Consider the following 25,195-nt stretch of genomic DNA (forward strand, 5'->3'; position numbering starts at 1 on the left):
CCCATAACCCAGACACCTCTGTACCCCAAATCTCACCGATACCCGAACCCTGCTGCACCCCGAACCCATCTGTACACCAAACCCCATAACCCAGACACCTCTGTACCCCAAATCCCACCGGTACCCGAACCCTGCTGCACCCCGAACCCATCTGTACCCCAAACCCCATAACCCAGACACCTCTGTACCCCAAATCTCACCGATACCCGAACCCTGCTGCACCCCGAACCCATCTGTACCCCAAACCCCGGTGCTGGGTGTCCCCAGACAATGGGGCCCCTGAATATCTGGGGGCTCCCAGGGGCTCCCCAGGGTTTGGGGTGACCCTCCTTTTCCCTCCAGCGCCTGCGGGGTCCCTGCGGGGGTGATGGGGGTGCCCGGGGATCGGGGCCCCCCTGAATCCTGCGGGTGGTCGCGCTGGACCCCCTGGACCCGCTGTGACTGCGGCACCGGGACCCGGCAGCGCTTCAGGTGAGGGGGGTCTGCCCCATATGGGGGGATCTGCCCCATAGCGGGGGTGTCTGCCCCATAGCGGGGGGGTCTGACCCATAGCGGGGGAGTCTGATCCATAACAGGGGTGTCTGACCCATAGCGGGGGGGTCTGACCCGTAATGAGAGGGGGTGTCTGACCCATACCGAGGGTCCTGCCCCATAGCGGGGGGGTCTGCCCCATAACGGAGGTCCTGCCCCATAACGGATGTCCTGCCCCATAACGGGGTGTCTGACCCATAACGGGGGTCCTGCCCCATAACGGGGTGTCTGCCCCATAACGGATGTCCTGCCCCATAACGGGGGGATCTGACCCATAACGGGGGTCCTGCCCCATAACGGAGGTGCTGCCCCATAACGGATGTCCTGCCCCATAACGGGGTGTCTGCCCCATAACGGATGTCTTGCCCCATAACGGGGGTCCTGCCTCGTAACGGGGTGTCTGACCCATAACGTGGGTCCTGCCCCATAACGGGGATCCTGCCCCATAACAGGGGTCCTGCCCCATAACGGGGGTCCTGCCCCGCTCCCCACAGGTCCCCCACCAACCCCGCGGCCGCGCCGGGCGGTGCCCCCTGCACCGGGACCCCCCGAGAGGAGCGGGGCTGTGCCGAGCTCTGCGGCCCCGGTACGTGCCGGGATCCCCCCGAGACCCCCGAGCCCCGGAGCCGGGACCCCCGAGCGCCCCCGCGGCCCCTCGAGCGCCGCGTGTCCGTCTGTCCGTCTGTCCGCAGAGCCCGGGAGCGCGGGGCCGCCTGCGGGGGCCACCGGGGTGCCGGGGGGCACTGAGAGCCCAGAGAGCCCAGAGAGCCCATGGAGCCCAGAGAGCCCAGAGAGCCCATGGAGGCCAGAGAGCCCATGGAGCCCAGAGAGCCCAGGGTCCCCAGAGAGCCCATGGAGCCCAGAGAGCCCATGGACCCCAGGGTCCCCAGAGAGCCCAGGGTCCCCAGAGAGCCCATGGACCCCAGGACCGCCGTGGGCGCTGGAACCAGCGTGGGGCACGGAGCTGCCGTGGGGCACGGAGCCGCTGTGGGTCCCGGAATCCCCGGAGCCCCTCGAGCCACCGGAACCCCCAGGGTCCCCAGAACCCCCAGAACCCCCGGAGTCCCCGGAGTCCCCGGACGCCGCGCTCGGCCCGTGGTCGCCCTGGAGCGCGGAGCCCTCGCCGGTGCCGGTGTCGCCGTGGAGCGCGGAGCCCGCCCGCGCCCCCGAGGCGCCGGTGCCCGCCCGGTGGTCGCCGTGGGGGCCGTGGGGCGGCTGCAGCGCCCCGTGCGGGGGCGGCGAGCGCTGGCGTCAACGGGGCTGCGGGACCCCCCCCGTGCCCGGGACCGGCGCTGCAGAGCCAGAGCTGCCACAGCCACGCGTGCCGCGGTGAGTGCCACCGGCAGGGCACCGGGGACACCGGCACGGGGACACCGGCACGGGAACACCGGCATGGGGACCCGGACAGGGGGACACCGACACGGGGACATAGACACGGGGACACTGACACGGGGACACGGGGACACCGACATGGAGACACCGACATGGGCGCCCCGACACTGACAGGGACACCGGCACGGGGACCCCGACACGGGGACACCGACACGGGGACATCGGCATAGGGACCCTCACCCAGGGATCCCAAAACAGGCTCCCTGACCCAGACGCTGTCACCCGTAGATGCCACCCAGAGCCCCTGAGCACAGCCCTGCCCAGCCCCACAGCCCTGCCCCACAGTGCCCCACAGCGCTGCCCAGCCCCACAGCCCTGCCCCACAGTGCCCCACAGCGCTGCCCTGTCCCATAGTCCTGGCCCACAGACCCCGCACTGCCCCACAGATGCCACAGCGCCCCACAGACCCCCGTGCCCCACAGCGCTGCCTCTCACCCCGGGGTGCTCAGGGGTCTTTTTGGGGGTGCAGAGGCCGGGTGCCCCCCGGGGCGGACGTTCCGTGAGTGCGGGGGGGGCTCGGGGTGTCCCCGGAGCTGCGCCCACCTCGGGGGGGCCGTGGGGTGCGCGGGGGGGTGCCAGGAGGGCTGTCACTGCCCCCCCGGCACCTTCCTGCACCGCCGCACCTGCCTGCAGGTGAGACCCCTCCCCATGGGGGTGCTGCCCCCAAATCCGGGCTGGGAATGATGGCGGGAATTTGGGGTTTGGGGCGGGGTCCTCAAAGCCACGGGAGCCCCTCAGAGTGCCCGGGGGTCCCGGGGGGGGGATCCCGTTTGTGGGGGTGTCCTGGGGTGAGGGGGCTCTGTGGGCTCGGGGTTGGGGGGTCCCTGGGTCGGGGGGATCACGGGGAAGGGGAGGGACCCCTGGGGCAGTGAGGGGGTCCCCAAGGTGCTTCTGTGGGGTGGTGGGTGTCCCATGGGTGCCCCCCAGGAACAGTGGGGGGGGTCGTGGGGTCCCTGGGTCTGTGGTTTGGGGCTGTTTGGGGTCTCTGGGCCTGGTTTGGGGTGGTTTGGGGTCCCTGGGTCTGGTTTGGGGTCCCTGGGTCTGGTTTGGGGTCTCTGGGTCTGTGGTTTGGGGTCTCTGGGTCTGGTTTGGGGTCCTTGGGTCTGGTTTGGGGTCTCTGGGTCTGTGGTTTGGGGTCTCTGGGTCTGGTTTGGGGTCCTTGGGTCTGGTTTGGGGTCTCTGGGTCTGTGGGTGCCCCCCGGGACCCCCAGCCCCGGTTCAGCCCCAGCAGTGCCCCTGCTCGGTGCCGGCCGCGCTGCTGGGGGGGGGCACCCCCGGGACCCCCCCCCGGGGACCCCCCCCCGGGACCCCCCCCGGGACCCCCCCCGGCCCGGAGCCCTCCGGGACCCCCGCTGGGGACCCCGCGATCGTGGAGCTGCCGCCGGGCGGGACCCTGAGCCTGGGCTGCGCCCGCTGGTGAGGAGGGGTCACCCCGGGGCCTCCCCCAGCCCCCTCCCAGCGCCCGCTGCCCCCCTGAGCCCCTGTGCCCCCCAGCACCTGCCTGTGGGGCCGCCTGCGCTGCGCCCCCCCCGGGGGCTCCGCCTGCAACGGGACCGCGACACCGAACTGTGCGAGCGGCCCCTGTGCCGGTGGGTACCGGCCCCATAGCCCCCCTGCCCTATACCGGGGGCACGGCCCCATAGCCCTACAGACCCCTGCCCTATACCGGGGGTACAGCCCCATAGCCCCCCTGCCCCACACCGAACTGTGCGAGCGGCCCCTGTGCCGGTGGGTACGGGCCCCATAGCCCCTGCCCTATACCGGGGGCACGGCCCCATAGCCCTACAGACCCCTGCCCTATACCGGGGGTACGGCCCCATAGCCCCCCTGCCCCACACCGAACTGTGCGAGCGGCCCCTGTGCCGGTGGGTACGGGCCCCATAGCCCCTGCCCTATACCGGGGGTACGGCCCCATAGCCCCCTGCCCCACACCGAACTGTGCGAGCGGCCCCTGTGCCGGGGGTACGGCCCCATAGCCCCTGCCCTATACCGGGGGTACGGCCCCATAGCCCCTGCCCTATACCGGGGGCACGGCCCCATAGCCCCCCCGCCCCACACTGGTGGGTCCCAGCCCCACTGAGGGGGGCCCTGGTGGCCCCGGGGGTGTCACCGGCTGCTTGTGCCCCCACAGCGGAGCCCGGCCCCACACCCGATCTCGGCCCCACACCCGATCTCAGCCCCACACCCAATCTCAGCCCCACACCCGATCTCGGCCCCATATCAGATCTCGGCCCCATATCGGATGTCAGCCCCACAGCCCCAGGTGAGGGTCCCACCCCTCTGCCGCCCACCCCGGGGGTCTGCCCCACCCCACCCCGCCCCACTGACGGATCCGTCCCGCAGGGGCCGAGCAGGAGCCCGGGGGGTCTCCGATGGCCCCGGCGGTCCCGTGGGGCCCGTGGGGACCGTGGGGACCCTGCAGCCAGAGCTGCACCCGCCCCGAGAGCCCCGCGAGCCGCAGCCGCCACCGGGACTGCGCGGGGGGAAACTGTGGGGCGGGGGCGAGCACCGACACACGGCCCTGCAACCTGCAGCACTGCGAAGGTACGGGGCATATGGGGTTAATGGGGCAACACTGCAACCTGCAGCACTGCGAAGGTACGGGGCATATGGGGTTAATGGGGCAACACTGCAACCTGCAGCACTGCGAAGGTACGGGGCATATGGGGTTAATGGGGCAACACTGCAACCTGCAGCACTGCGAAGGTACGGGGGATATGGGGTTAATGGGGCAACACTGCAACCTGCAGCACTGCGAAGGTACGGGGGATATGGGGTTAATGGGGCAACACTGCAACCTGCAGCACTGCGAAGGTACGGGGGATATGGGGTTAATGGGGCAACACTGCAACCTGCAGCACTGCGAAGGTACGGGGCATATGGGGTTAATGGGGCAACACTGCAACCTGCAGCACTGCGAAGGTACGGGGGATTTATGGGGTTAATGGGGCAACACTGCAACCTGCAACACTGCCAGGGTACGGGGGATATGGGGTTAATGGGGCAACACTGCAACCTGCAACACTGCGAAGGTACGGGGGATTTATGGGGTTAATGGGGTAACAATGCAACTTGCAGCACTGCCAGGGTACGGGATTTATGGGGTTAATGGGGTCACCCTGCAACTGCCCCATTGTGAAGGTACGGGGGATATGGGGTTAATGGGGCAACGCTGCAACCTGCGACACTGCGAAGGTACGGGGGATATGTGGGGTTAATGGGGTCACCCTGCAGCTGCCCCATTGCGAAGGTACGGGGGATTTATGGGGTTTGGGGCTATCCCTGCAACCTGCCCCACTGCCAGGATATGGGGTTTGGGGGTCTCTGGGGGTCCCGCTCCCTGTGGATGGTCTGGGATATCTCAGCCCCTCTGTGGGAGGTTTTGGGGTGTATTTTGGGGGTCTCTCTGACACTGCCGTTCCCCACAGCCCCCCCGTGCCCGAAGCCCCCCTGTGAGGAGGTTTTGGGGTACATTTTGGGGTACATTTTGGGGTCTCTCTGACACTGACATTCCCCGCAGCCCCCCCGTGCCCGATGCCCCCCTGTGAGGATGTTTTGGGGTACATTTTGGGGTATATTTTGGGGTCTCTCTGACTCTGCCGCTCCCCGCAGCCCCCCCGTGCCCGAAGCCCCCTGTGAGGAGGTTTTGGGGTACATTTTGGGGCACATTTTGGGGTACATTTTGGGGTCTCTCTGACTCTGCCGCTCCCCGCAGCCCCCCCGTGCCCGACGCCCCCCTGCCCGTGCCGCTGGAGCCCCTGGGGTCCCTGGGGGTCGTGCTCGCGGCCCTGCGGGGGGGGGCAGCAGCGGCGGCTCCGCGCCTTCGCCCCCCCCGGGCCCGGGGAGCGCTGGTGCCCCCAAATCCTGGGGGGGGGCCACGAGCAGCGCCGGCCGTGCGGGGTGACGGCGTGCCGGGGTGCGGGACGGGGCTGGGGGCAAACGGGGTGCGGGATGGGGCTGGGGGCGGGATTGGGGTGCGGGACCGGGGTGCGGGACCGGGGTGCGGGACGGGGCTGGGGGCAAACGGGGTGCGGGATGGGGCTGGGGGCGGGATTGGGGTGCGGGACCGGGGCTGGGTGCGGGACCGGGGCTGGGGGGGATCGGGCGATGGGGCGCATTAGGGGGTGTTGGGGTGGGGTCGGGGGGCTGGGGCGGGGCCGTGAGGGGGCTATGGGGGGACACTGCCGGGATATTGGGGTGGCGGGGGGAGCCGGGACCGGGGAGATCTTGGGGGGTCTCAGAGGGGCTGTGGTGGGATCAGGGGCTTGTGGAGACTGGGGCGGCGTGGGGACCCCTGGGGGCTTTTGAGGGGGGGGCTTAAGGGGGCTCGGGGGGGCTCTCGGGGTCTATCTGGGTGGTTCAGGGGGGCAGAGACCGTGGGTCTCGGGCGGTTCGGGGGGGCTCGGTGGGTTCAGGGGTCTCGGGGGTCCCGGGGGGTCTGGGGGGGTCTCGGAGCGATCCCGGGGCTCACCCCCTGTCCCCCCCCCCCCCCCCGCAGTGAACGGCGCGTGGTCCCCGTGGGGTCCCTGGTCGCGCTGTGACGTCACGTGCGGGGGGGGCCGCTCCGTGCGCAGCCGCTCCTGCTCCAGACCCCCCCCCAAAAACGGGGGCAGCCCCTGCCCCGGGGCGGGGCACGAGCTGCGCGTCTGCAACGCCCGCGCCTGCGGTACGGGGGGGTCTGGGGGGGCACCGGGAGGGGCTGGGGGGCACCGGGGGGTCTGGGGTGCCCTGGGGGGCTCGGGGGGTCCCTGGCGCTGTCGGGACGCTGACCGTGCCCCCCCAGGCCCGCGGTGCCCCCCCGGGCAGACCGAGTCCCCCTGTGCCACGCGGTGCCCGCGGAGCTGCCGGGACCTGCAGGAGGGGGTGTCCTGCGAGGGGGGGGCGCCCTGCGAGCCGGGCTGCCGCTGCCCCCCCGGTGAGACCCCGGGACCCCCCGGGACCCCCGTGTGTGAGGCCCCGGGACCCGGCCCCCCCTGAGCCTGTCCCTGTCCCTGTCCCTGTCCCCCCAGGGACCCTGGAGCAGGACGGGGGCTGCGTCCCCCCCTGTCCCTGTCCGTGTCCCTGTTCCCATCCCTGTCCCTGTCCCTGTCCCTGTCCCTGTCCCTGTCCCTGTTCCCATCCCTGTCCCTGTTCCCATTCCTGTCCCTGTCCCTGTCCCTGTCCATCCCTGTCCCTGTTCCCATCCCTGTCCCATCCCTGTCCCTGTCCCCACAGGCACCCTGGAGCAGGACGGGGGCTGCGTCCCCGCCTGTCCCTGTCCATGTCCATCCCTGTCCGTGTCCCTGTCCCATCCCCGTCCCATCCCTGTCCCATCGCTGTCCCTGTCCCTGTCCCTGTTCCCGTCCCTGTCCGTGTCCCCGTCCCCATCCCTGTCCCCATCCCTGTCCCCATTCCCATTGCAGGCACCCTGGAGCAGGACGGGGGCTGCGTGCCCCCCTGTCCCTGTCCCTGTCCCATCCCTGTCCCCATCCCTGTTCCATTCCCGTTGCAGGCACCCTGGAGCAGGACGGGGGCTGTGTCCCCCCCTGTCCCTGTCCCTGTCCCTGTCCCTGTTCCCATCCCTGTCCCTGTTCCCGTCCCTGTCCCTGTCCCTGTTCCCATCCCTGTCCCTGTTCCCGTCCCTGTCCCTGTCCCTGTCCCTGTCCCTGTTCCCATCCCTGTCCCTGTCCCTGTCCCATCCCTGTCCCATCCCTGTCCCATCCCTGTCCCCATCCCCGTTGCAGGCACCCTGGAGCAGGACGGGGGCTGCGTGCCCCCCGCGCTGTGCCCCTGCCTGGACTCGGGGGGGCACCTCTGGGTGCCGGGGGGGGGCGGCCCCGCCCGGGGCTGCCGGAACTGCACGTGCGCGGGGGGGCGCCTGCGCTGCGGGCCGGGGGGGTGCCCGCCCCCCCCCGCGACCCCCGGGACCCCCCCCGGCACCGCCCCCGGCACCGCCCCCTGCGCCTGGAGCCGCTGGAGCCAGTGGGGACCCTGCAGTGCCACCTGCGGGGGGGGGCGGCAGCTGCGATACCGGTGAGCGGGGGTCACGGGGGGGACACGGGGATGGGGGGGGACACGGCACCTTGGGGACACGGGACAGTCGGAGGGGAGCACGGAACTGTGGGGACACGGAACTTGGGAGGAATAGGGTGTATGTGGGGGGGTCATGAACATGGGGGGCACCTCTGAGGGGGCCACCTCACCTTGGGGACATGTCACACCGGGGGGGGACACACGGGCTGGGCTGCGACAAGGAGGGAATGCGGGGGTCGGGGGGGACACACGGGGCTGGGGTGCGACACTGGGGGGACGCGGGGGGTTATAGGGGGGGACACGGTACCTTGGGGACACGGGACATCCGGGGGGGGACACACGGGGCTGGGGGGGGACGCGGGGGTTGTGGGGGGGAACACGGCACCTTGGGGACACGGGACATCCCGGGGGGGACACACGGGGCTGGGGGGGACACGGCACCTTGGGGACACCCGCGGGGGGACACACGGAACTGTGGGGACACAGAACTTGGGAGGGAATGCGGTGTCTGCTGGGGGCGTCATGAACTTGGGGGGCGCCTCGGGGGGGCCACGTCACCTTGGGGACACACGTGGCGCTGGGGGGAGGACACGGAACCCACGGGGGTGACGTGACGCTGGGGGGGCTCCGGTGCCCCCCAATGCCCCGTGTGACCCCCCAGGACCCCCATCCCCCCCGAGGGCGGGGGGGGACCGTGCGGAGCCCCCCAGGAGCAGGCGCGGGGCTGCGAGGAGGCGCCGTGCCCGCCGCTGTGCCCCTGGGCGGGGGGCGAGCGGGCGCTGGGCGAGCGCTGGAGCCCCGGCCCGTGCCGGCTCTGGTGAGTGGGGGGCGCCGGGGGGCTCGGGGGGCTCGGAGAGACCCCCACCCACCGCCTGTGCCCCCCCCTTCCCGCAGCACCTGCACCCCCGAGGGACCCGAGTGCGGGGACACGCCGTGTGCCGCCGGTATGGGGGGATTGGCGGGTCCTGGGGGGTCTCAGGGAGATTGGGGGGTCCTGGGAGGGCACGGGGACCTCACGGGGGATTGGGGGATCCCGGTGACCCCGGTGCCCCCCCTGCCCCCCAGAGCCGTGTGACTGGAGCCCCTGGGGGCCCTGGGGACCCTGCAGCGACCCCTGCGCGGGGGGCTCCCGCCTGCGCCACCGGCACCCCCGGCACCCCGAGCCCCCCGGGCGGGCGTGCGCGGGGGTCCGCACCCAGAGCGAGAGCTGCGGCTCCGGCGCCTGCCCCGGTAACCACGGGAACGCCGGGAACCCCCGGTACCCCCTCCCTCCCTGCCCCCCCTGAAACCCCCCGGTAACCCCGGGCACCCCCGCAGAGCCCCGGTGCGGCGGGGGGGGGCGCAGCCGCAGCCCCTGCGCCGGGCGCTGCCCCCGGAGCTGCGCGGACACCTGGGCGCCGGTGCAGTGTCTGCAGGGACCGTGCGAGACAGGTACGGCCCGGCCCCGCCGCCGGGCTGGCCCCGGGGCCCGGCACCCACCGTGTCCCCAGGGCGTCCCCGAGCCCCCAGCGTGTCCCCACGGCGCCCCCCGCCCGCAGGGTGCCGGTGCCCCCCCGGGCAGCTGCTGCAGGACGGGCACTGCGTCCCCCTGAGCCGCTGCCGCTGCGGGACCCCCGGCGGGGACAGCGGGAGCCGCGAGCTGGCCCCGGGCACCGTGACCCGCGTCGGGTGCCACGACTGGTGCGTGACACCGGGGGGGGCACGGCGGGACGGGCACGGTGACGGTGGGACGGGCACGGGGGACAGGGTGGGACAGGCACGGGGCACAGGGTGGGACGGGCACGGTGACGGTGGCGCGGGCACGGTGACGGTAGGGCGGGCCCAGGGGACAGAGTGGGACAAGCACGGGGGACAGGGTGGGACGGGCACTGTGACAATGGGATGGGCACGGTGACGGTGGGGCTGGCACGGTGACAATGGGATGGGCACGGTGACAGTGGGGCTGGCACGGAGGACAGGGACGAACGGGCGCAGTGCCGGCGGAACGGGCACCGTGGCGGTGCCACACGGCAGGGCCCCACGCGCGGTGACGGTGACACGCGTGTCACCCCCGGTGCAGCACCTGTGAGAATGGGACCCTGACCTGCCCAGCGCTGCCGTGTCCCTCCCCGGAGCCCGCGACTCCCACCAGCTCCATGTCCCCCGTGTCCTCCGTGTCCCCCGTGTCCCCTTGGTCCCCCGTGTCCCCGCTGTCGCCCTCGCCCCCTCTGTCGGCCCCGCTCCCCCTCTCTCCCGAGCCCGCCGTGTCCCCCTGGTCCCCCTGGTCCCGCTGCTCCCGTAGCTGCGGCGGCGGCACCCGGAGGCGGCAGCGGCAGTGCCGGGAGCGCCCCGGGCCGGGCCCGCCGTGCGGGGAGAGCCCCGGCGAGGAGACGGCGGCGTGTAACCCCCAGGCGTGCCCCGGTGAGAGCGGGGACACCGGGGACACGGGGGACACGGGGGGGGAGCGGGGAAAAGGAGGGAACGGGAGAGGAGAACGGGAGAGGGGAACGGAGGGATGGAGGGGTGGGAGGGTGAAGACGGAGGGAGGGAGGGAGGGAGGGAGGGAGGGAGGGAGGGCCGGGGCAATGGAAGGAGGGAGGGGTCAGGGCGGTGCCGGTGCCGTTCCCGGTGCCATTCCCGGGGTGATTCCCGGTGCGGTTCCCGGTGCCATTCCCGATGCCCTTCCCGGTGCCGTTCCCGTTCCCATTCCCGGTGCTGATCTCGGTGCCATTCCCGGTGCCGTTCGCGGTGCCATTCCCAGTGTGATTCCCGTTCCCATTCCCGGTGCCGTTCCCGTTCCCGGTGTGATTCCCGTTCCCGTTCGCAGTGCCGTTCCCGGTGGCCCCAAGCTGCCCCCCGGGCGAGGTGTGGCTGGACCCCGGCCCCGCGTGCGAGCGCAGCTGCCGGGACCTTGCGGAGCCCCCCGGGACCTGCGGGGGGACCCCCGCGACCCCCGGAACCTCCGGATCCCCCGCGACCCCCGTGACTCCGGACAGCTCCAGCGCCCCCGGGGTCCCCACGACCCCCGGCACCCCCGGGACCCTCGGGACCGCCTCGCCACCCCCGCGCTGCGCCTGCGCCCCCGGGCGGTACCGGAACGGCTCCGGGCAGTGCGTGAGCGCGGGCGGCTGCGGCTGCCGGTACCGAGGGGCGCTGCGAGCGGTGAGCGGGGCCGGGGGCGCGGGCGGGGGTCCCTGACCCGCGTCCGGGGGTCCCTGAGCAATGTTGGGGTCCCGGCCCCCGCAGGCCGGCAGCGAGTGGCGGGAGCCGTGCGGGACCTGTCGCTGCTCCGAGGGACGCGTCACCTGCGGCAGCTCCTGCCCCGCGCTCACCTGCCCCGAGGTGCGGGGCTCGGGGGGCTCGGGGGGCTCTGGGGGAGCTCGGGGGGCCCGGGGGGGGCCCCGCGGGCCGGGGCTGAGCCTGGGGGTCCCCGCAGGGCGCGGAGCCGGTGCGGGAGCCCGGGAGCTGCTGCCCCGTGTGCCGGGACGAGTGGCCAGGTGAGACCCCGCGCCCGGGGAGGGGCGGCCCCGGCAGCGCCCCCGCTCACGCCGCGTCCCCCCCGGTGCAGAGGAGCCCCCCGGGCCGTGCCGGCTCCTCACGGCGCTGCGGACCATCGCCAAGGGCGCGTGTGTCCTGCGGGGCGTCCGCGTCACCTACTGCGCGGGGGCGTGCCGCTCCCGCACCGCCGTCAGCGCGCAGGTACGGGGGGCGCGGGGGGACCCCGGCCCCGCCCGCTGCCCCCGAGCCGCCTCTGCCCGGCCCGGGGCTCTCCGGGGTGACCGGGGGTGTCTGTCCCTGCGTGTCTGGTTCTCCCCGGTGCCCCGGTGCTCCCGGTCCGTCCCCGCCGTGACCCGGTGTCCGCAGGAGCCGTACGTGCGGTCGCTGTGCGAGTGCTGCAGTTACCGGCTGGACCCCGCCCGGCCCGTGCGGGCGCTGCTGCTGCCGTGCCCCCGGGGCCGCCCCCGGCCCGCGCTGCTGCCCCGCATCGCCGAGTGCCGCTGCGAGCCCTGCCGGGGTGCGGGGAACGGGGAACTGGGGGGGATCCTGCCGGGCTCTGGGGAATCCCGCGGGGGCTCCGGGGGCTGGGGTGGATCCTGCCGGGGGGATCCTGCCGGGGCATCCTGTCGGGGCTCAGGGGTCCAGGCAGAGCGGGGAGATCCTGCCGAGATGCGGCACCGGGGGAACCTGCGGGCGCCGGGACTCGAGGGATCCTGCCGGGCTGTGGGGGGATCCTGAGGGGGCTCCGGAACTGGGGGGATCCTGAGGGGTTCTGGGGGGACACGCGGCCCCGCACTGCCCAGAGCGCTGCGGGCGGAGGAGGGGCTGTCCCGGGGGTCCCGGGGGGCTGCGGGGGGGTCGGGGACAGCCGGAGCCTCCTGTCCCGCAGGTGGGGACTTCAGCCGGCGCTGAGAGACCCCCGGACACCGCCCCTCCGGCCCCCGTGTCGGCATCGAGGAGACCCTTATGGATACCAATAAACGATCGATAATCGATAATTAATCGTTAACAGATAACCTCACTGGGGGAACTGGGAGGGGACACTGGGGGGCACTAGGATGAACTGGGGGACTGGGGGGGCACTGGGATGAACTGGGGGACTGGGGGGGCACTGGGATGAACTGGGGGTCTCAGGAGGGCACTGGGGGTCTCGGGGGCGGCGGGGGCTGCAGTTTCCCCCGCCACCACACGAGGGCGCCCCATAGAGAGATGGGTCCGGGCCCCTCTGGGATGCGGGGACACCGCGGGATGGACACTCTGAGGGACACTCTGGGGACAGTCTCAAGGACACTCTGGGGTACACTCCGGGGACACTGTGAGGACACTCTGGGGTTCCCCCTTGGGTGCCCCGGCGCCGATGGCGGCCACGCTCTCGCCCCGTCACGGAGAAGGCGCCGCCGCCGCCGCGTGATGGCGCAACCAGCGGCCAATGGCGAGCGGCCGCGGCGCGGTGACGTCATAACCACGCGCCTCGGTGGCGGCCCGTGCGCGGGGCCCGGGCGGGAGAGGTCAGAGAGGGCCGGGAGCGGGAACGGGAACGGGGATTGGATCGGGAACGGGAACTGGATTGGGAATGGGAACGGGAACGGGAGCGGGGATTGGATCGGGATCAGGAATGGGAACTGGATTGGGAATGGGAACGGGACCGGGAATGGGAACGGGATCGGGAACGGGATCGGGAATGGGATTGGGAACGGGAACAGGATTAGGATCGGGAGTGGGACGGGACCGGGACCGAGATCGATGATGGGATCGGGGTTGGGACCGGGACCGGGACCGGCGTTGGGATCGGGACTGTGGGAACACTGACGGGGCCGGGGAAGCGGGCCCGGGGAAGCACCGGGGGGAACCGGAACCCAGGGATGGAGCGGGGGGAGGCCGGGAGCGGAGCCGGGCTGGAGAGCACGGGCCGGGGTGAGACCGGCCCCGGGGGGGAGCTCCGGCACGGCGGGACAATGTCCCGGTGCGGGCCGCCCCCCCGACGCTCGGTCCCGCGCAGAGTCCCGGCATGCGGCGCTGAGCCGCGCCCGGTGCCGCCGAGCCGCGCCCGGTGCCGCCGAGCCGCGCCCATGGCCGCGCACCTGGTTCGCCGCTGCTGCCGGCGGCTGCTGCTGCCGGCGCTGCCGGGGCCCGGCGCGGGGCCCGCCCTGCGCACCGGGCCGGCCCGGGCCGCCGAGGAGCCGCGGGCGCGGGCCCGGCCCGAGGGCGAGGAGCAGCAGCTGCGGGAGCTGATCCGGGCGGCGGGCAGCGCGCAGGAGCTGCTGCAGCTGGGCCGCGGCGCCGCCCTCAGCAGCAACCTGGCGGCGCTGGCCCTGGCGCGGCTGGCGCGGCTGAGCGCCGAGCAGCGCCTGGACACCGAGAGCCTGCGCGGGGACCCGCGCTTCCAGCAGCTCCTGGGGACGCTCGATGCACAGGTGGGAGAGGGACAGGGCTGGGGGGGACTGCTGGGGACAGGGATGGGAGTGCTGGGGACACCCCCTCCCAGCAGCTCCTGGGGACGCTCGATGCACAGGTGGGACAGGGACAGGGCTGTGGGGACACGGATGGGAGTGACTGCTGGGGGACACACCTGGATGTGCTGCTGGGGACAGGGCTGCTCTGCTCTGCACCTGAGCACTCAGGGCACACCTGGGGCACAGGGTGGCAGTGCCCAGCTCCCTCCAGCGGGTTCAGGGCACGCCTGGGAGGTGGCACAGGTAGAGGAGCGGTGACCCAAGTTCACACTGACTGTCCCTGTGTCACATCTGCCCCACATCTGCTCTCCCTGTGGCAGATCTCTCAGGTGTGGGACGTGGCTGTTGTCCCTGTGTCACACCTGTCTCTGTGTCATGTGCAGATCTCCCAGGTGTGGAACACACCTGGTGTCCCTGTGTCACACCTGTCCCATGTCCCCATTCCCTGCAGAACTCACAGGTGTGGAACAGGGCTGGTGTCCCTGTGTCACACCTGTCCCCATGTCCCCTGTCCCCTCAAATCTCGCAGGCGTGGAACAGGGCTGGTGTCCCCATGTCCCTCACCTGTCCCCATGTCCCCGCAGATCTCCCAGGTGTGGAACATGCCTGTTGTCCCCATGTCACTCATGTCCCCCTGTCCCCATCCCTCTGCAGATCTCACAGGTGTGGGACAGGGCTGGTGTCCCCATGTCCCTCACCTGTCCCCATATCCCTCACCTGTCCCCCATGTCCCCCTAGATCTCCCAGGTGTGGAACATGCCTGTTGTCCCCAGGTCACTCATGTCCCCCTGTCCCTGTCCCCGCAGATCTCACAGGTGTGGAACATGCTTCCTGTCCCCATGTCCCTCACCTGTCCCCATGTCCCTCAGCTGTCCCCCATGTCCCCCTAGATCTCCCAGGTGTGGAACTCAGCTGTTGTCCCTATCTCATACCTGTCCCTATGTCACTCCTGTCCCCCCAGATTTCCAGGTGTGGAACACGCCTCCTGTCCCCATGTCCCTCAGCTGTCCCCCATGTCCCTGCAGATCTCCAGGTGTGGAACACGCCTGCTGTCCCCATGTCCCTCACCTGTCCCCATGTCCCTGCAGATCTCCAGGTGTGGAACATGCCTCCTGTCCCCATGTCACACGCCTGTCCCCTGTCCCTCACCTGTGCCCGTGTCCCCGCAGATCTCGCACGTGTGGAACTCAGCTGTTGTCCCTATCTCATACCTGTCCCTATGTCACTCCTGTCCCCGCAGATCTCCCAGGTGTGGAACTCGTCGCTGCTGCAGCTGCTGCGGGTGCTGCCGGCGCTGGGGCTGGCGCGGGGCGGGCGCCAGGTGCGCTCGGTGGAGCAGGAGGTGCTGTGGCGGCTGCGGCGCCTGCCCCTGCGCCGGCTGGTGCAGCTGGCGGAGCAGCTGGCGGGGCAGGGCGCCCCGGGGCCGCTGCTGCCCGAGGTGCTGCGCAAGCTGGAGCTGCGCTGGACCGAGCTCGAGGGCGCGCGCACCGTGGTGACGCTCATGGCCAAGGTGGGACACCTGTCCCCCGCCCTCATGGAGCGCCTGGAGGACAAGGTGGGGCCTGCACGCCTGGGTGTGGCACTGGGGGGGAGCCGGGCCACCTGGGGTCAGCGGTGCCGCCTGTCCTCTGTGTCCCCTCTCCCACCTGTGACCTGTCTCACCTGTCCCTGTCTCTACCAAGCTCTGGAGGTGGCTGAGCAGTTCTGTCTCTGTCCCGCCTGTCCCATGTCTCACCTGTCCCTAGGCCCTGGGGCTGGCAGAGCAGTTTGTCCCTGTCTCACCTGTCCATGTCTCACCTGTCCCTAGGCCCTGGGGCTGGCAGAGCAGTTTGACCCTGATGAGCTGCGCCGCGTGGCGCTGGCCCTGGCTGTCTCAGCTGTTCCACCTGTCCCTGTCTCACCTGTCCCTGTCTCAGCTGTCTCACCTGTCCCTGTCCCATCTGTCCTGTCTCACCTGTCCTGTCTCAGCTGTCTCACCTGTCCCTGTCCCACCTGTCCCCAGGCCCTGGAGCTGGCAGAGCAGTTTGACCCCGACGAGCTGCGCCGCGTGGCGCTGGCCCTGGCGCTGCAGCAGCGCCGCTGCGTGCCCCTGCTGCGGGCCCTGAGCTACCACCTGCTGCAGAAACCTGCTGAGCTGCCCCTGCCCGTGCTCACCGACCTGCTCTTCGCCTTCAGTGAGTGACAGGGACACTGCAGGGGGGCTGGGGACAGTCCTGGGGCTGGGAATTGCTGGGCTGGGCGACAGGGACACCTGCGGGGCCTGGGGACAAATCCTGGTTTGGTGTCACTGTCCCAGGGCTGGGAGTTGCTGGGCTGGCAGTGGGTGGGGGAATCCAGGTGAGCACTGGGGTCCCAAACCTGTCCTGTGCCAGCCAGGTGGGCCCGAGCAGCTGTTCCCAGTGGGCTGCCCCCGTGCTGGGTGGGAACAGGGGGCTGGGCACTGTGGGTCAGCCCAGGGTCACGGAGGAGGCCGTTCTAGGTGCCCTGTCACTCCAGGTGTCCCAAACCCCTGGGAGCTCAGCGTGAGGCCGTTCCGTCGCTCTGGGTGTCCCTCCCCAGCTCACCTGCAGCCCTTTCAGGCACTGGGAGGGCTCTCAGGTGTCCCTGGAGCCTCTCCTCTCCAGGTGACCGTCCCCATCTGTCACCTGTGGCATGGGGGGCACGGGACAGGGGCGCTCAGAGCCCCCTGAGCTGAGCTGTGCCCCCTGTCCCAGGCAAGCTGAGTTTCCAGCAGCCGCAGGTGCTGCACCGTCTGGCCCTGGAGCTGCAGCCCCACCTGGGCAGCCTGAGCCCGGCGCAGGTGCTGCGCTGTGCCCGCTCCTTCGGCAGCCTGAGCTGGCTCAGCCGGCCCCTGGCCGAGGCCATGGCCCAGGTGAGCCCTGGGGGGCAGGGGGGGACCTTATCTGGGACAGGGGGAACCTCACCTGAGCCTGGGGGACAAGGGGGACGTGTCCCTCCTGTCCCTGTTCTGGACAGCCCCACATTCCCATTTTCCCTGCAGTACTGCCTGGATAACACCCAGAGCCTGACCATCACCATCACCCAACCCCACATTCCTGTTTCCCTGACCCTCACCCAGCCCCACATTCCCATTTCCCAGCCCCACATTCCCGTTTCCCTGACCATCACCCAGCCCCACATTCCCGTTTCCCTGACCATCACCCAGCCCCACATTCCCATTTTTCCTGACCATCACCTAGCCCCGCATTCCCATTTCCCAGCCCCACATTCCCATTTCCCTGACCATCACCCAGCCCCACATTCCCGTTTCCCTGACCATTACCCAGCCCCACATTCCCATTTCCCTGACCATCACCCAGCCCCACATTCCCATTTCCCAGCCCCACATTCCCATTTCCCAGCCCCACATTCCCATTTTCCCCACAGTACTGCCTGGATAACTCTCAGAGCCTGACCATCACCCAGCTCTGCGGGATCCTCGTCTCCTTCGCCCGCCTCAACTTCCAGCCCAGCTCCAGCGAGGAGTTCTTCTCCATGGTGATGTCCCGGGGCTGGTTTGGGTGGGGAGGGACCCCAGAGACCCCCCCCAGCCACAGATCCCCCCCCAGAGCCTCCCAAACTCCCCCTTTCCCATGTCCTGGCACTCCAGGTGTCCCAAATCCCCCCCAGCTCCCTCTTTGGGCACTGGGAGAGGCCCTGGGTCTTCCCCCCAAGCTGTCACCTGTCGCAGAGCACAGGTGTTCCCCTGGCACGTTCCCATGGCAGAGGGGCTGTTGGATGGGGTGCCAGGGGCACTGAGAGGGCCCTGCAGCCCCCCTGAGGGGCACGGGGACAGCTGTGTGGCTGAGCTGGGCTCTGTGTGTCCCCTGCAGATCCACGAGCGGCTGCAGGGCCAGGAGCAGCAGCTGGACGTGCACCTGCTGGCAGACGTGGTGTGGTCCCTGTGCGTGCTGCAGCAGCCCCGGGCAGCCCACCTGTGCCAGGTGCTGTGCCCCGAGTTCCAGGCACGGCTGAGAGGTGAGCCAGGGGGCAGGGGGGCTGGGCACAGGGGGCTGGGCACAGCCCGGGCACCTGCCAGTGTCACAGGGGGGCTGGTCACAGCCTGGGCTGAGAGACAGGGGTTGGACAGGGCTGGGGATCACCTGTCCCTCGGGGTCATCTGTCCCACAGGGTCACCTGTCCCTCAGGGTTACCTGTTCCTCAGGTTTACCTGTCCCACAGGTTTACCTGTCCCACTGTTACCTGTCCCTCAGGGGTACCTGTCCCTCAGGGGTACCTGTCCCTCAGGGTCACCTGTCTCTTAGGGTTACCTGTCCCACTGTTACCTGTCCCACAGGATCACCTGTCCCTCAGGGGTACCTGTCCCACAGGGTCACCTGTCCCTCAGGTTTACCTGTCCCACTGTTACCTGTCCCACAGGATCACCTGTCCCTCAGGGGTACCTGTCTGTCAGGGTCACCTGTCTGTCAGGGTCACCTGTCCCTCAGGGTTACCTGTCCTGTCCCACAGCGTCACCTGTCCCCAGGTGCTGCTGGCACCTTCTGCAGCCCAGTCAAATTCGGTCCCTGTCCCCCCATGGCGGGGACCGGCCACCGGCTGCCACAGTGACCTCCGTGCCCACGAGCCCCGTGTCCCCTCCCGTGGGACCCGGGGGGTCAATGCCACTGGAGACATGGGGTCTGGGGTGCCAGGGCTGGGGGGCTTCTCTGGGGCTGCAGGGCACCTGGGGACAGCCCGTGTCACCCTCCATGGCTGCAGGGCACCTGGGGGCCGTTCCTGTGTCCCCGGGTGCCACCCGAGCGTGTCCCCACGCGTCCCACAGGTGACAGCTCCCCACGGGCACAGAGCTCGTGGCTGAAGCTGCTGCACGTCAATGCCACGGCCAGGCTGGAGGTGCCAGGCTACGAGGGGCCCTTCCTGCCCCCCGAGCTGCTGGGGGGGCACGGGGACAGGGACAAGGACAAGGACAAGGCCACCCCGCTGCAGCGGTGGCTGCGGGAGGCACTGCCGGGGGCACTGGGGGGCCCCGACCTCGTCCGGTACAACGTGAGCACCGTGTACGGCTGGGACATCGGTGAGTGCCACCTTCAGTGCCACCCCTGGGGCTGGCACCCACCCTGGGCACCCCTGGCCCTGTCACCCGCACCCCTGTGACCCCAGTTCCCCCAGCCCTGTCCCCCCATTACCTTCCTGTGTCACCCCTCAGCCCTGTCACGTTCCCCTGTCGCCCTCCAGCCTTGTCACCTTTCCCTGTCACACTCCTGCCACCCTCTGCAGCCCAGTCAAATTCGGTCCCTGTCCCTCAGTGTCGGGGACCGGCCACCGGCTGCCACAGCAAGCCCCGTGCTCCACGTGTCCCCTGTCCCCTGCCATGGGACCTGGGGAGGTGCATCCACACGGACACTGCCCCTCTGGGTGGCTCTGAGTCCCTGTCCCTCCCCAGGGTCACACTGTCCCCCTGGGTGGCTCTGAGTCCCCTGTCCCTCCCCAGGGACACACTGTCCCCCTGGGTGGCTCTGAGTCCCTGTCCCTCCCCAGGGTCACACTGTCCCCCTGGGCGGCTCTGAGTCCCTGTCCCTCCCCAGGGTCACACTGTCCCCCTTGTGTGGCTCTGAGTCCCCTGTCCCTCCCCAGGGTCACACTGTCCCCCTGGGTGGCTCTGAGTCCCTGTCCCTCCCCAGGGTCACACTGTCCCTCTAGGGTGGCTCTGAGTCCCTGTCCCTCCCCAGGGACACACTGTCCCCCTGGGATGGCTCTGAGTCCCTGTCCCTCCCCAGGGTCACACTGTCCCCCTTGTGTGGCTCTGAGTCCCTGTCCCTCCCCAGGGTCACACTGTCCCTCTAGGGTGGCTCTGAGTCCCTGTCCCTCCCCAGGGTCACACTGTCCCCCTGGGTGGCTCTGAGTCCCCTGTCCCTCCCCAGGGTCACACTGTCCCCCTTGTGTGGCTCTGAGTCCCCTGTCCCTCCCCAGGGTCACACTGTCCCCCTGGGTGGCTCTGAGTCCCCTGTCCCTCCCCAGGGTCACACTGTCCCTCTAGGGTGGCTCTGAGTCCCTGTCCCTCCCCAGGGTCACACTGTCCCTCTGGGTGGCTCTGAGTCCCTGTCCCTCCCCAGGGTCACACTGTCCCTCTAGGGTGGCTCTGAGTCCCTGTCCCTCCCCAGGGTCACACTGTCCCTCTGGGTGGCTCTGAGTCCCTGTCCCCTCTGTCCCTGCAGATGCCGAGGCGGTGCTGGACAGTGACAACAAACCTCTGCCCGTGAGGGACTACAGTGCTCCCCACCTGTCCCACTCTGAGGGGACAAAGCCACTGCCAGCGGGGGCCAGGAGGTGCGTGGGGACAGGGGGAGACAGGAGGGGGGACAGGAGGGTGACAGGAGGTGGGTGGGACAGGAGGGGCTCCCCAGGTGGGGAAAGGGGAGACAGTGGAGGGGACAGGCCGGGGACAGCAGGGGAAAGGGGGGGACAAGGGGAGGAAGAGGAGGGGAACAGGGAGGGGATGAGGAGGGGGAATAGAAAGGGTCAGTGGGGGAGAAGAGGTGGCAGGAGGGGGACAGGGAGGGGACATGGGACTGCAAGGGGACACAAGGTGATGGGAGGGCACTGCAGGGCCATCTCTGTGGGCTTGGGGTGCCCGTGCTCACGGCTGTCCCTGTCCCTGGGGTGCTTACAGCTGTCCCTGTCCCCGTGCTCACGGCTGTCCCTGGGGTGCCCGTGCTCAGTGTCCGTCCCTGTCCCCAGGGTGGCCGTGCTGCGCTGGGAGCTGCCGCAGTTCAGCTCTCGGGGCCGGGAGCTGCTGGGCCGGGGCTCCATGGCCCGAAGGCACCTCCGAGCTGCCGGCTTCCTGCTGGCCGAGGTGAGCGTGGCACACGCAGCAACAGCCTGCAGCAGCCTGAACACCCAGCGACAACACCCAGCAACAGCACCCTGCAACACCCAGCAACAACACCCAGCAACACCCTGAACACCCAGCAACATCCTGTAACATCCAGCAACACCCAGCAACACCCTGAACACCCAGCAACACCCTGAACACCCAGCAACAACACCCAGCAACAACACCCAGCAACACCCAGCAACACCCTGAACACCCAGCAACAACACCCAGCAACACCCAGCAACACCCTGAACACCCAGCAACACCCTGAACACCCAGCAACAACACCCAGCAACAACACCCAGCAACACCCAGCAACAACACCCAGCAACACCCAGCAACACCCTGAACACCCAGCAACAACACCCAGCAACACCCTGAACACCCAGCAACAACACCCAGCAACAGCCTGAACACTCTGTAACATCCAGCAACAACACCCAGCAACACCCTGTAACACCCACCCCAGGGCTGGGAACCCCCCCCAGGTCCCTGACAGCCCCTGTGTGTGCCCAGCACTGCCAGTGTCACCGCTGGGCCTGGCACCAGGTGACACATCCACCTGGCACTTGGACCCTGCCAGCCCTTCTCAGGAGAAATATTCCCAAAATAGCCCCAAAATGTTCCCAAAATATTCCCAAAGCGTTCCCCAGATATTCCCCAAATACTCTCCAGGTGTTCCCCAGATGCCACCTGGAGCTCCCCCTCGGGAGCAGAGCCCACCCCCATGCTGTGAGGTGTCCCCAGGTCTCAGGTGTGCCCTCACCTGTGCCCAGCCCAGGGAACAGTCCCCGTGGCCACCCTGGTGCCACCAGCCGGGTGCCATTGTCCCCCTGGCACACCTGGGCACAGCTGGCACGTTGGCACGGAGGCTGTGTCACCCCCTGGGGGCTGCCAGCTGCCCCAGCCCGGGGCTCAGCAGGGATGAGCCACCGTGATCCCCCCGGGCCACCTGCCAGGGGCTGGGGGGGACGGGGGTGACAGCGAGGTGACACAGACAGCTGATCCTGTGGGGTCATCCAGGATTAACCCCTGCGGGTAATTATAGCCCGGGGGGGTGTGACAGCCACGTGCCACCCCCGGGGTCGCTGCCAGCCCCTGCTCCCGTTGGCACCGTCACACCTGGGGGTGGTGGCACGTCCCAGGGTGGGCGCTGGGACCCTCCCGTGGCACAGCCAGGGCAGGACGGGAGGGGACACGGCTGGGACCCCGCGGCTGCTGCCACAGCCCTGCTGTCCCCTCCCTGCAGGTGCCACACTACGAGTTCCTGGAGCTGAAGCTGGAGCGGCAGCGCGTGGCCTACCTGAAGGACAAGGTGGCCAAGGCCCTGGCCAGTGACACGGCAGGGGACACGGCAGGGGACACGGCCACCTAGCCCGCCTCGCCTCATCGGCTGGCCCTGTCCCTGTGCCAATGTGAGCAGGTCACCGTGCCCAGGTGGCCACGTCACCACGGCGAGGTGGCCACGTCACCTGGTCACCGTGCCCAAGTGGGACCCCACAGTGAGGTCCCCGTGTCCCTGTGTCACTGTGTGACTGCTGCTCCGTGTCACCAACGGCTCAAATAAACACAGAACTGTGCAGGGATGGTGGCACAGGGGACAGCTGGCATTGAGGGTGGGTGGCACTGGGGATGGGAACATTGGGGACAGGTGTCATTTGGGACAACATATTGGGGATGGGTGTCATAGGGGACTTTGGGGACAGTGGGGATGGATGGCATTGGAGGCACATGACATTGGGGATGGTTGCCATCTGTGCCAGGTGTTGTTGGGACCAGGTGACATCCAGGCTGGGTGACGTAGGGGCTAGTTGGCATCATGGCCAGGTGACACTGGGGCTCGGTGACACTGATGCCAGGTGACATGGAAGCCAAGTGACATCCATGGTGGTTGGCATTGGGGTTGAGTGACATTGGGCTGGGTGATATTGGGGTCAGGTGACACTGGGGCCAGGTGACATTGGGGCTGGGTGACATTGGGAATGGTGACACCAGGGTGGGGTGGCACTGGGCAGGTGGCAGTGGAGCTGGGTGACATTGGGACTGGGTGACATTGGAGCTGGGTGACATTGGAGCTGGGTGATGGCAGGGACAGGTGACATTGGGAATGGGTGACATCAGGGTGGGGTGACACTGGGACCAGGTGACATTGGGGCTGGGTGACACTGGGAATGGGTGGCATTGGGAATGGGTGATAGCAGGAACCAGGTGACATTAGGTCTGGGTGACACTGGGAATAGCTGATACCAGGGTGGGGTGACACTGGGGCCAGGTGACACTGGGGCTGGGTGATGGCAGGGACAGGTGACACTGGGAATGGGTGGCATGGGAATGGTGGCATTGGGAATGGGTGATAGCAGGGATGGGTGACATTAGGAATGGGTGACATTGGGGCTGGGTGATGGCAGGAACAGGTGACATCGGGGCTGGGTGACATTGGGAATGGTGGCACTGAGAATAGCTGACACCAGGGTGGGGTGGCACTGGGGCCAGGTGACATTGGAGGTGGGTGATGGTAGGGACAGGTGACATTGGGGCTGGGTGACATTGGGAATGGTGGCACTAGGGTAGGGTGGCAGTGGAGCTGGGTGACATTGGGAATGGTGACACCAGGGTGGGGTGGCACTGGACGGGTGGCAGCGGGGGCGGTGCCATGGCTGTTGGTGGCACGTGGCTGTGCCCACCGCCCTGTGCCCCGTCCCCGGGGCCGCCGGTCTGAGCCGGGATCGGCAGCAGGAGCCACCCGCGGCCTTGATTCCCGATTATCCCGGGATTGTCCCCGGGGCACGGGGACAGCGACCGGGGCTGGCTCGGGCGGGGCTGGGGGGGCACCGGGGGCACCGGGACCCCGCGGGCCGGGGGTGTCCCTGCCGGGGGGGGGGGGGGTCACATCCCGGCCGTGTCCCTGTGGGGTCACGAGTCCCTGCACGGGGCAGGGGGACAAAGGGGCTCAGGACAGCCCTGGGGGTGACACAGTGGGACGGGTTAGTGACCACCGGGACCCCTCGGGCCCCAGGGAGGGGGACACGGGCGGCTGGGGGGGACACACGGTGACAGGGGGACACACACAGTGACAGAGAGGACACACACGATGCCGGGGGGGGGACACACGGTGACACAGGGGACACGGTGACACGGGACGCACGGTGACCAGGGGGGACGCACGGTGACAAGGGGGACACACGGTGACACGGGGGACACACACGGTGACACGGGGGACACACACGGTGACAGGGGGGACACACACGGTGCCAGGGGGGACCCGGCGGGCGGGAGCGGCTGCTGAGTCACCGCCCGGGGCCGTGCCTGGCACCGGCGGCGCGGGCACGGCCGGCCCGGGGGACAATGCCCGCGCTGATCCCGGTGCTCGGGGACACGGGGGGGACGCGCGGCTCCCTCCTGTCCCCCCCGGTGCCACCAGGCCCGCGCAGCCGCTTTGGGGGGCCCCGCCCCGCGTCCCCCCCGCCCCGGGACGCTCATCCCCCTTTCTGAGGAGACAAAGTGGGGGAAACTGAGGCCGGGCCCCGCCCTTCCCCCCCCCGGAGCTGATGCAAGCGCTGGGTGGGCCCGCGCCCCCGCCCCCGGGCACGGAGCCTCTATCGCGACAGAGCGGGGCCGGGCGGGACGCGGCTCCCGCTGACATCAGCCGGGCCGGGGCCCCCGCCCCCGCCGCAGCCCCGCCGATGCTCCCGCGCCGCCGCCGCAGCCGGAGCGGGGGGAGCGGGGCGGGCCGGCCCGGGGCGCGGCGCCGAGCCCGGAGAGCGCCCGGGAGCGGGGGGCGGCGCGGCCGAGAGCCAGAGCGGGATGCCGGAGGGAGCGGAGGCAGGTGAGGCCCGGGCGGAGCGAGGGTGAGGAGGGAGAGGAAGGACGGGAGCGGAGCCGCGGGGCTGCGGGACGGGGCCGGAGAATGGGGATGGAGCGGGGCGAGGATGATGGAGCGGCGGGATGAAGGACGGAGCCGGAAGGATGAAGGACGGAGCGGAAAGGACGGAGCGGGAGGATGAGGATGGAACAGGAGGATGGAGCCGGTGGGATGAAGGACGGAGCAGGGAGGAGGGAGCCGGAGCCGCCAGGGTGGAGATGGAGAGATGAAAGGAAGAGCGGGAGCCATGGAGGGATGGGGATGGAGCAGGGGATGAAGGACGGAGCGGGGAGGGCTGCAGGATGGGAGGATGAGGATGGAGCGGAGGGAAAGGTGGGTCGAGGTGGGGGATGAAGGACAGAGGTGCAATGGTGGAGCTAGAGGATGAGGATGGAGCCGGGGGATGAAGGACAGAGCAGGAGGGACGAGGATGGAGCCGGGGGATGAGGAACAGAGCCCGACGATGAGGAGGGAGCGGGGAATGAGGGGCAGGGCGGGAATGACGGAGCCGGAGGATGAGGATGGAGCGGGGGGATGAGGATGAGGATGGAGCGGGAGGATGAGGATGAGGATGAGAATGGAGCGGGAGGATGAGGATGAGGATGGAGCGGGAGGATGAGGATGAGGATGAGG

At 69.9% G+C, this 25,195-nt stretch overlaps 2 protein-coding genes and 2 non-coding genes across 4 annotated transcripts in view; all 4 read left to right on the forward strand.

Annotated features, from left to right (window-relative positions):
- LOC131565073 (SCO-spondin-like) overlaps positions 1 to 12,150 on the forward strand; it is a 35,326-nt gene extending 23,176 nt beyond the window's left edge. The window contains 25 exon segments of the mRNA XM_058815746.1: positions 343 to 471; positions 1,026 to 1,261; positions 1,566 to 1,795; positions 1,797 to 1,860; positions 2,393 to 2,556; positions 3,260 to 3,339; positions 3,418 to 3,651; positions 3,841 to 3,983; positions 4,055 to 4,186; positions 4,267 to 4,467; positions 5,639 to 5,839; positions 6,422 to 6,589; positions 6,707 to 6,871; positions 7,647 to 7,935; positions 8,597 to 8,752; positions 8,830 to 8,879; positions 9,001 to 9,165; positions 9,253 to 9,366; positions 9,474 to 9,615; positions 9,995 to 10,335; positions 10,742 to 11,076; positions 11,161 to 11,256; positions 11,351 to 11,411; positions 11,483 to 11,613; positions 11,779 to 12,150. Of these exon segments, the coding sequence (XP_058671729.1) occupies positions 343 to 471; positions 1,026 to 1,261; positions 1,566 to 1,795; positions 1,797 to 1,860; positions 2,393 to 2,556; positions 3,260 to 3,339; positions 3,418 to 3,651; positions 3,841 to 3,983; positions 4,055 to 4,186; positions 4,267 to 4,467; positions 5,639 to 5,839; positions 6,422 to 6,589; positions 6,707 to 6,871; positions 7,647 to 7,935; positions 8,597 to 8,752; positions 8,830 to 8,879; positions 9,001 to 9,165; positions 9,253 to 9,366; positions 9,474 to 9,615; positions 9,995 to 10,335; positions 10,742 to 11,076; positions 11,161 to 11,256; positions 11,351 to 11,411; positions 11,483 to 11,613; positions 11,779 to 12,150 (4,399 nt within the window).
- Positions 12,151 to 13,481: 1,331 nt separating this feature from the next.
- Positions 13,482 to 22,276, forward strand: TBRG4 (transforming growth factor beta regulator 4). The gene is made up of 10 exons (XM_058809756.1): positions 13,482 to 13,826; positions 15,106 to 15,420; positions 15,868 to 16,039; positions 16,580 to 16,737; positions 17,253 to 17,363; positions 17,699 to 17,843; positions 18,649 to 18,900; positions 20,042 to 20,153; positions 20,565 to 20,679; positions 21,950 to 22,276. The coding sequence occupies exons 1-10, from the start codon at positions 13,482 to 13,484 to the stop codon at positions 22,073 to 22,075; spliced, it is 1,851 nt and encodes a 616-aa protein (XP_058665739.1). The 3' UTR covers positions 22,076 to 22,276.
- Positions 18,369 to 18,502, forward strand: LOC131569221 (small nucleolar RNA SNORA5). The gene has a single exon (XR_009275769.1). It is a non-coding gene; the product is annotated as a small nucleolar RNA SNORA5 (small nucleolar RNA).
- LOC131569228 (small nucleolar RNA SNORA5) lies at positions 19,099 to 19,232 on the forward strand. The gene has a single exon (XR_009275770.1). It is a non-coding gene; the product is annotated as a small nucleolar RNA SNORA5 (small nucleolar RNA).
- Positions 22,277 to 25,195: the final 2,919 nt, after the last annotated feature.

This window comes from Ammospiza caudacuta, chromosome 1, assembly GCF_027887145.1.
Source record: "Ammospiza caudacuta isolate bAmmCau1 chromosome 1, bAmmCau1.pri, whole genome shotgun sequence".
Classification (NCBI taxonomy): domain Eukaryota; kingdom Metazoa; phylum Chordata; class Aves; order Passeriformes; family Passerellidae; genus Ammospiza; species Ammospiza caudacuta.

Coding starts and splice junctions, on each gene's coding strand:
- TBRG4 (XM_058809756.1), top strand. CDS start 13,482: ATGGCCGCGCACCTGGTTCGCCGCTGCTGCCGGCGGCTGCTGCTGCCG. Junction 17,364..17,698: donor GCGAGGAGTTCTTCTCCATG/GTGATGTCCCGG, acceptor TGTCCCCTGCAG/ATCCACGAGCGGCTGCAGGG. Junction 20,154..20,564: donor CTGCCAGCGGGGGCCAGGAG/GTGCGTGGGGAC, acceptor CCCTGTCCCCAG/GGTGGCCGTGCTGCGCTGGG.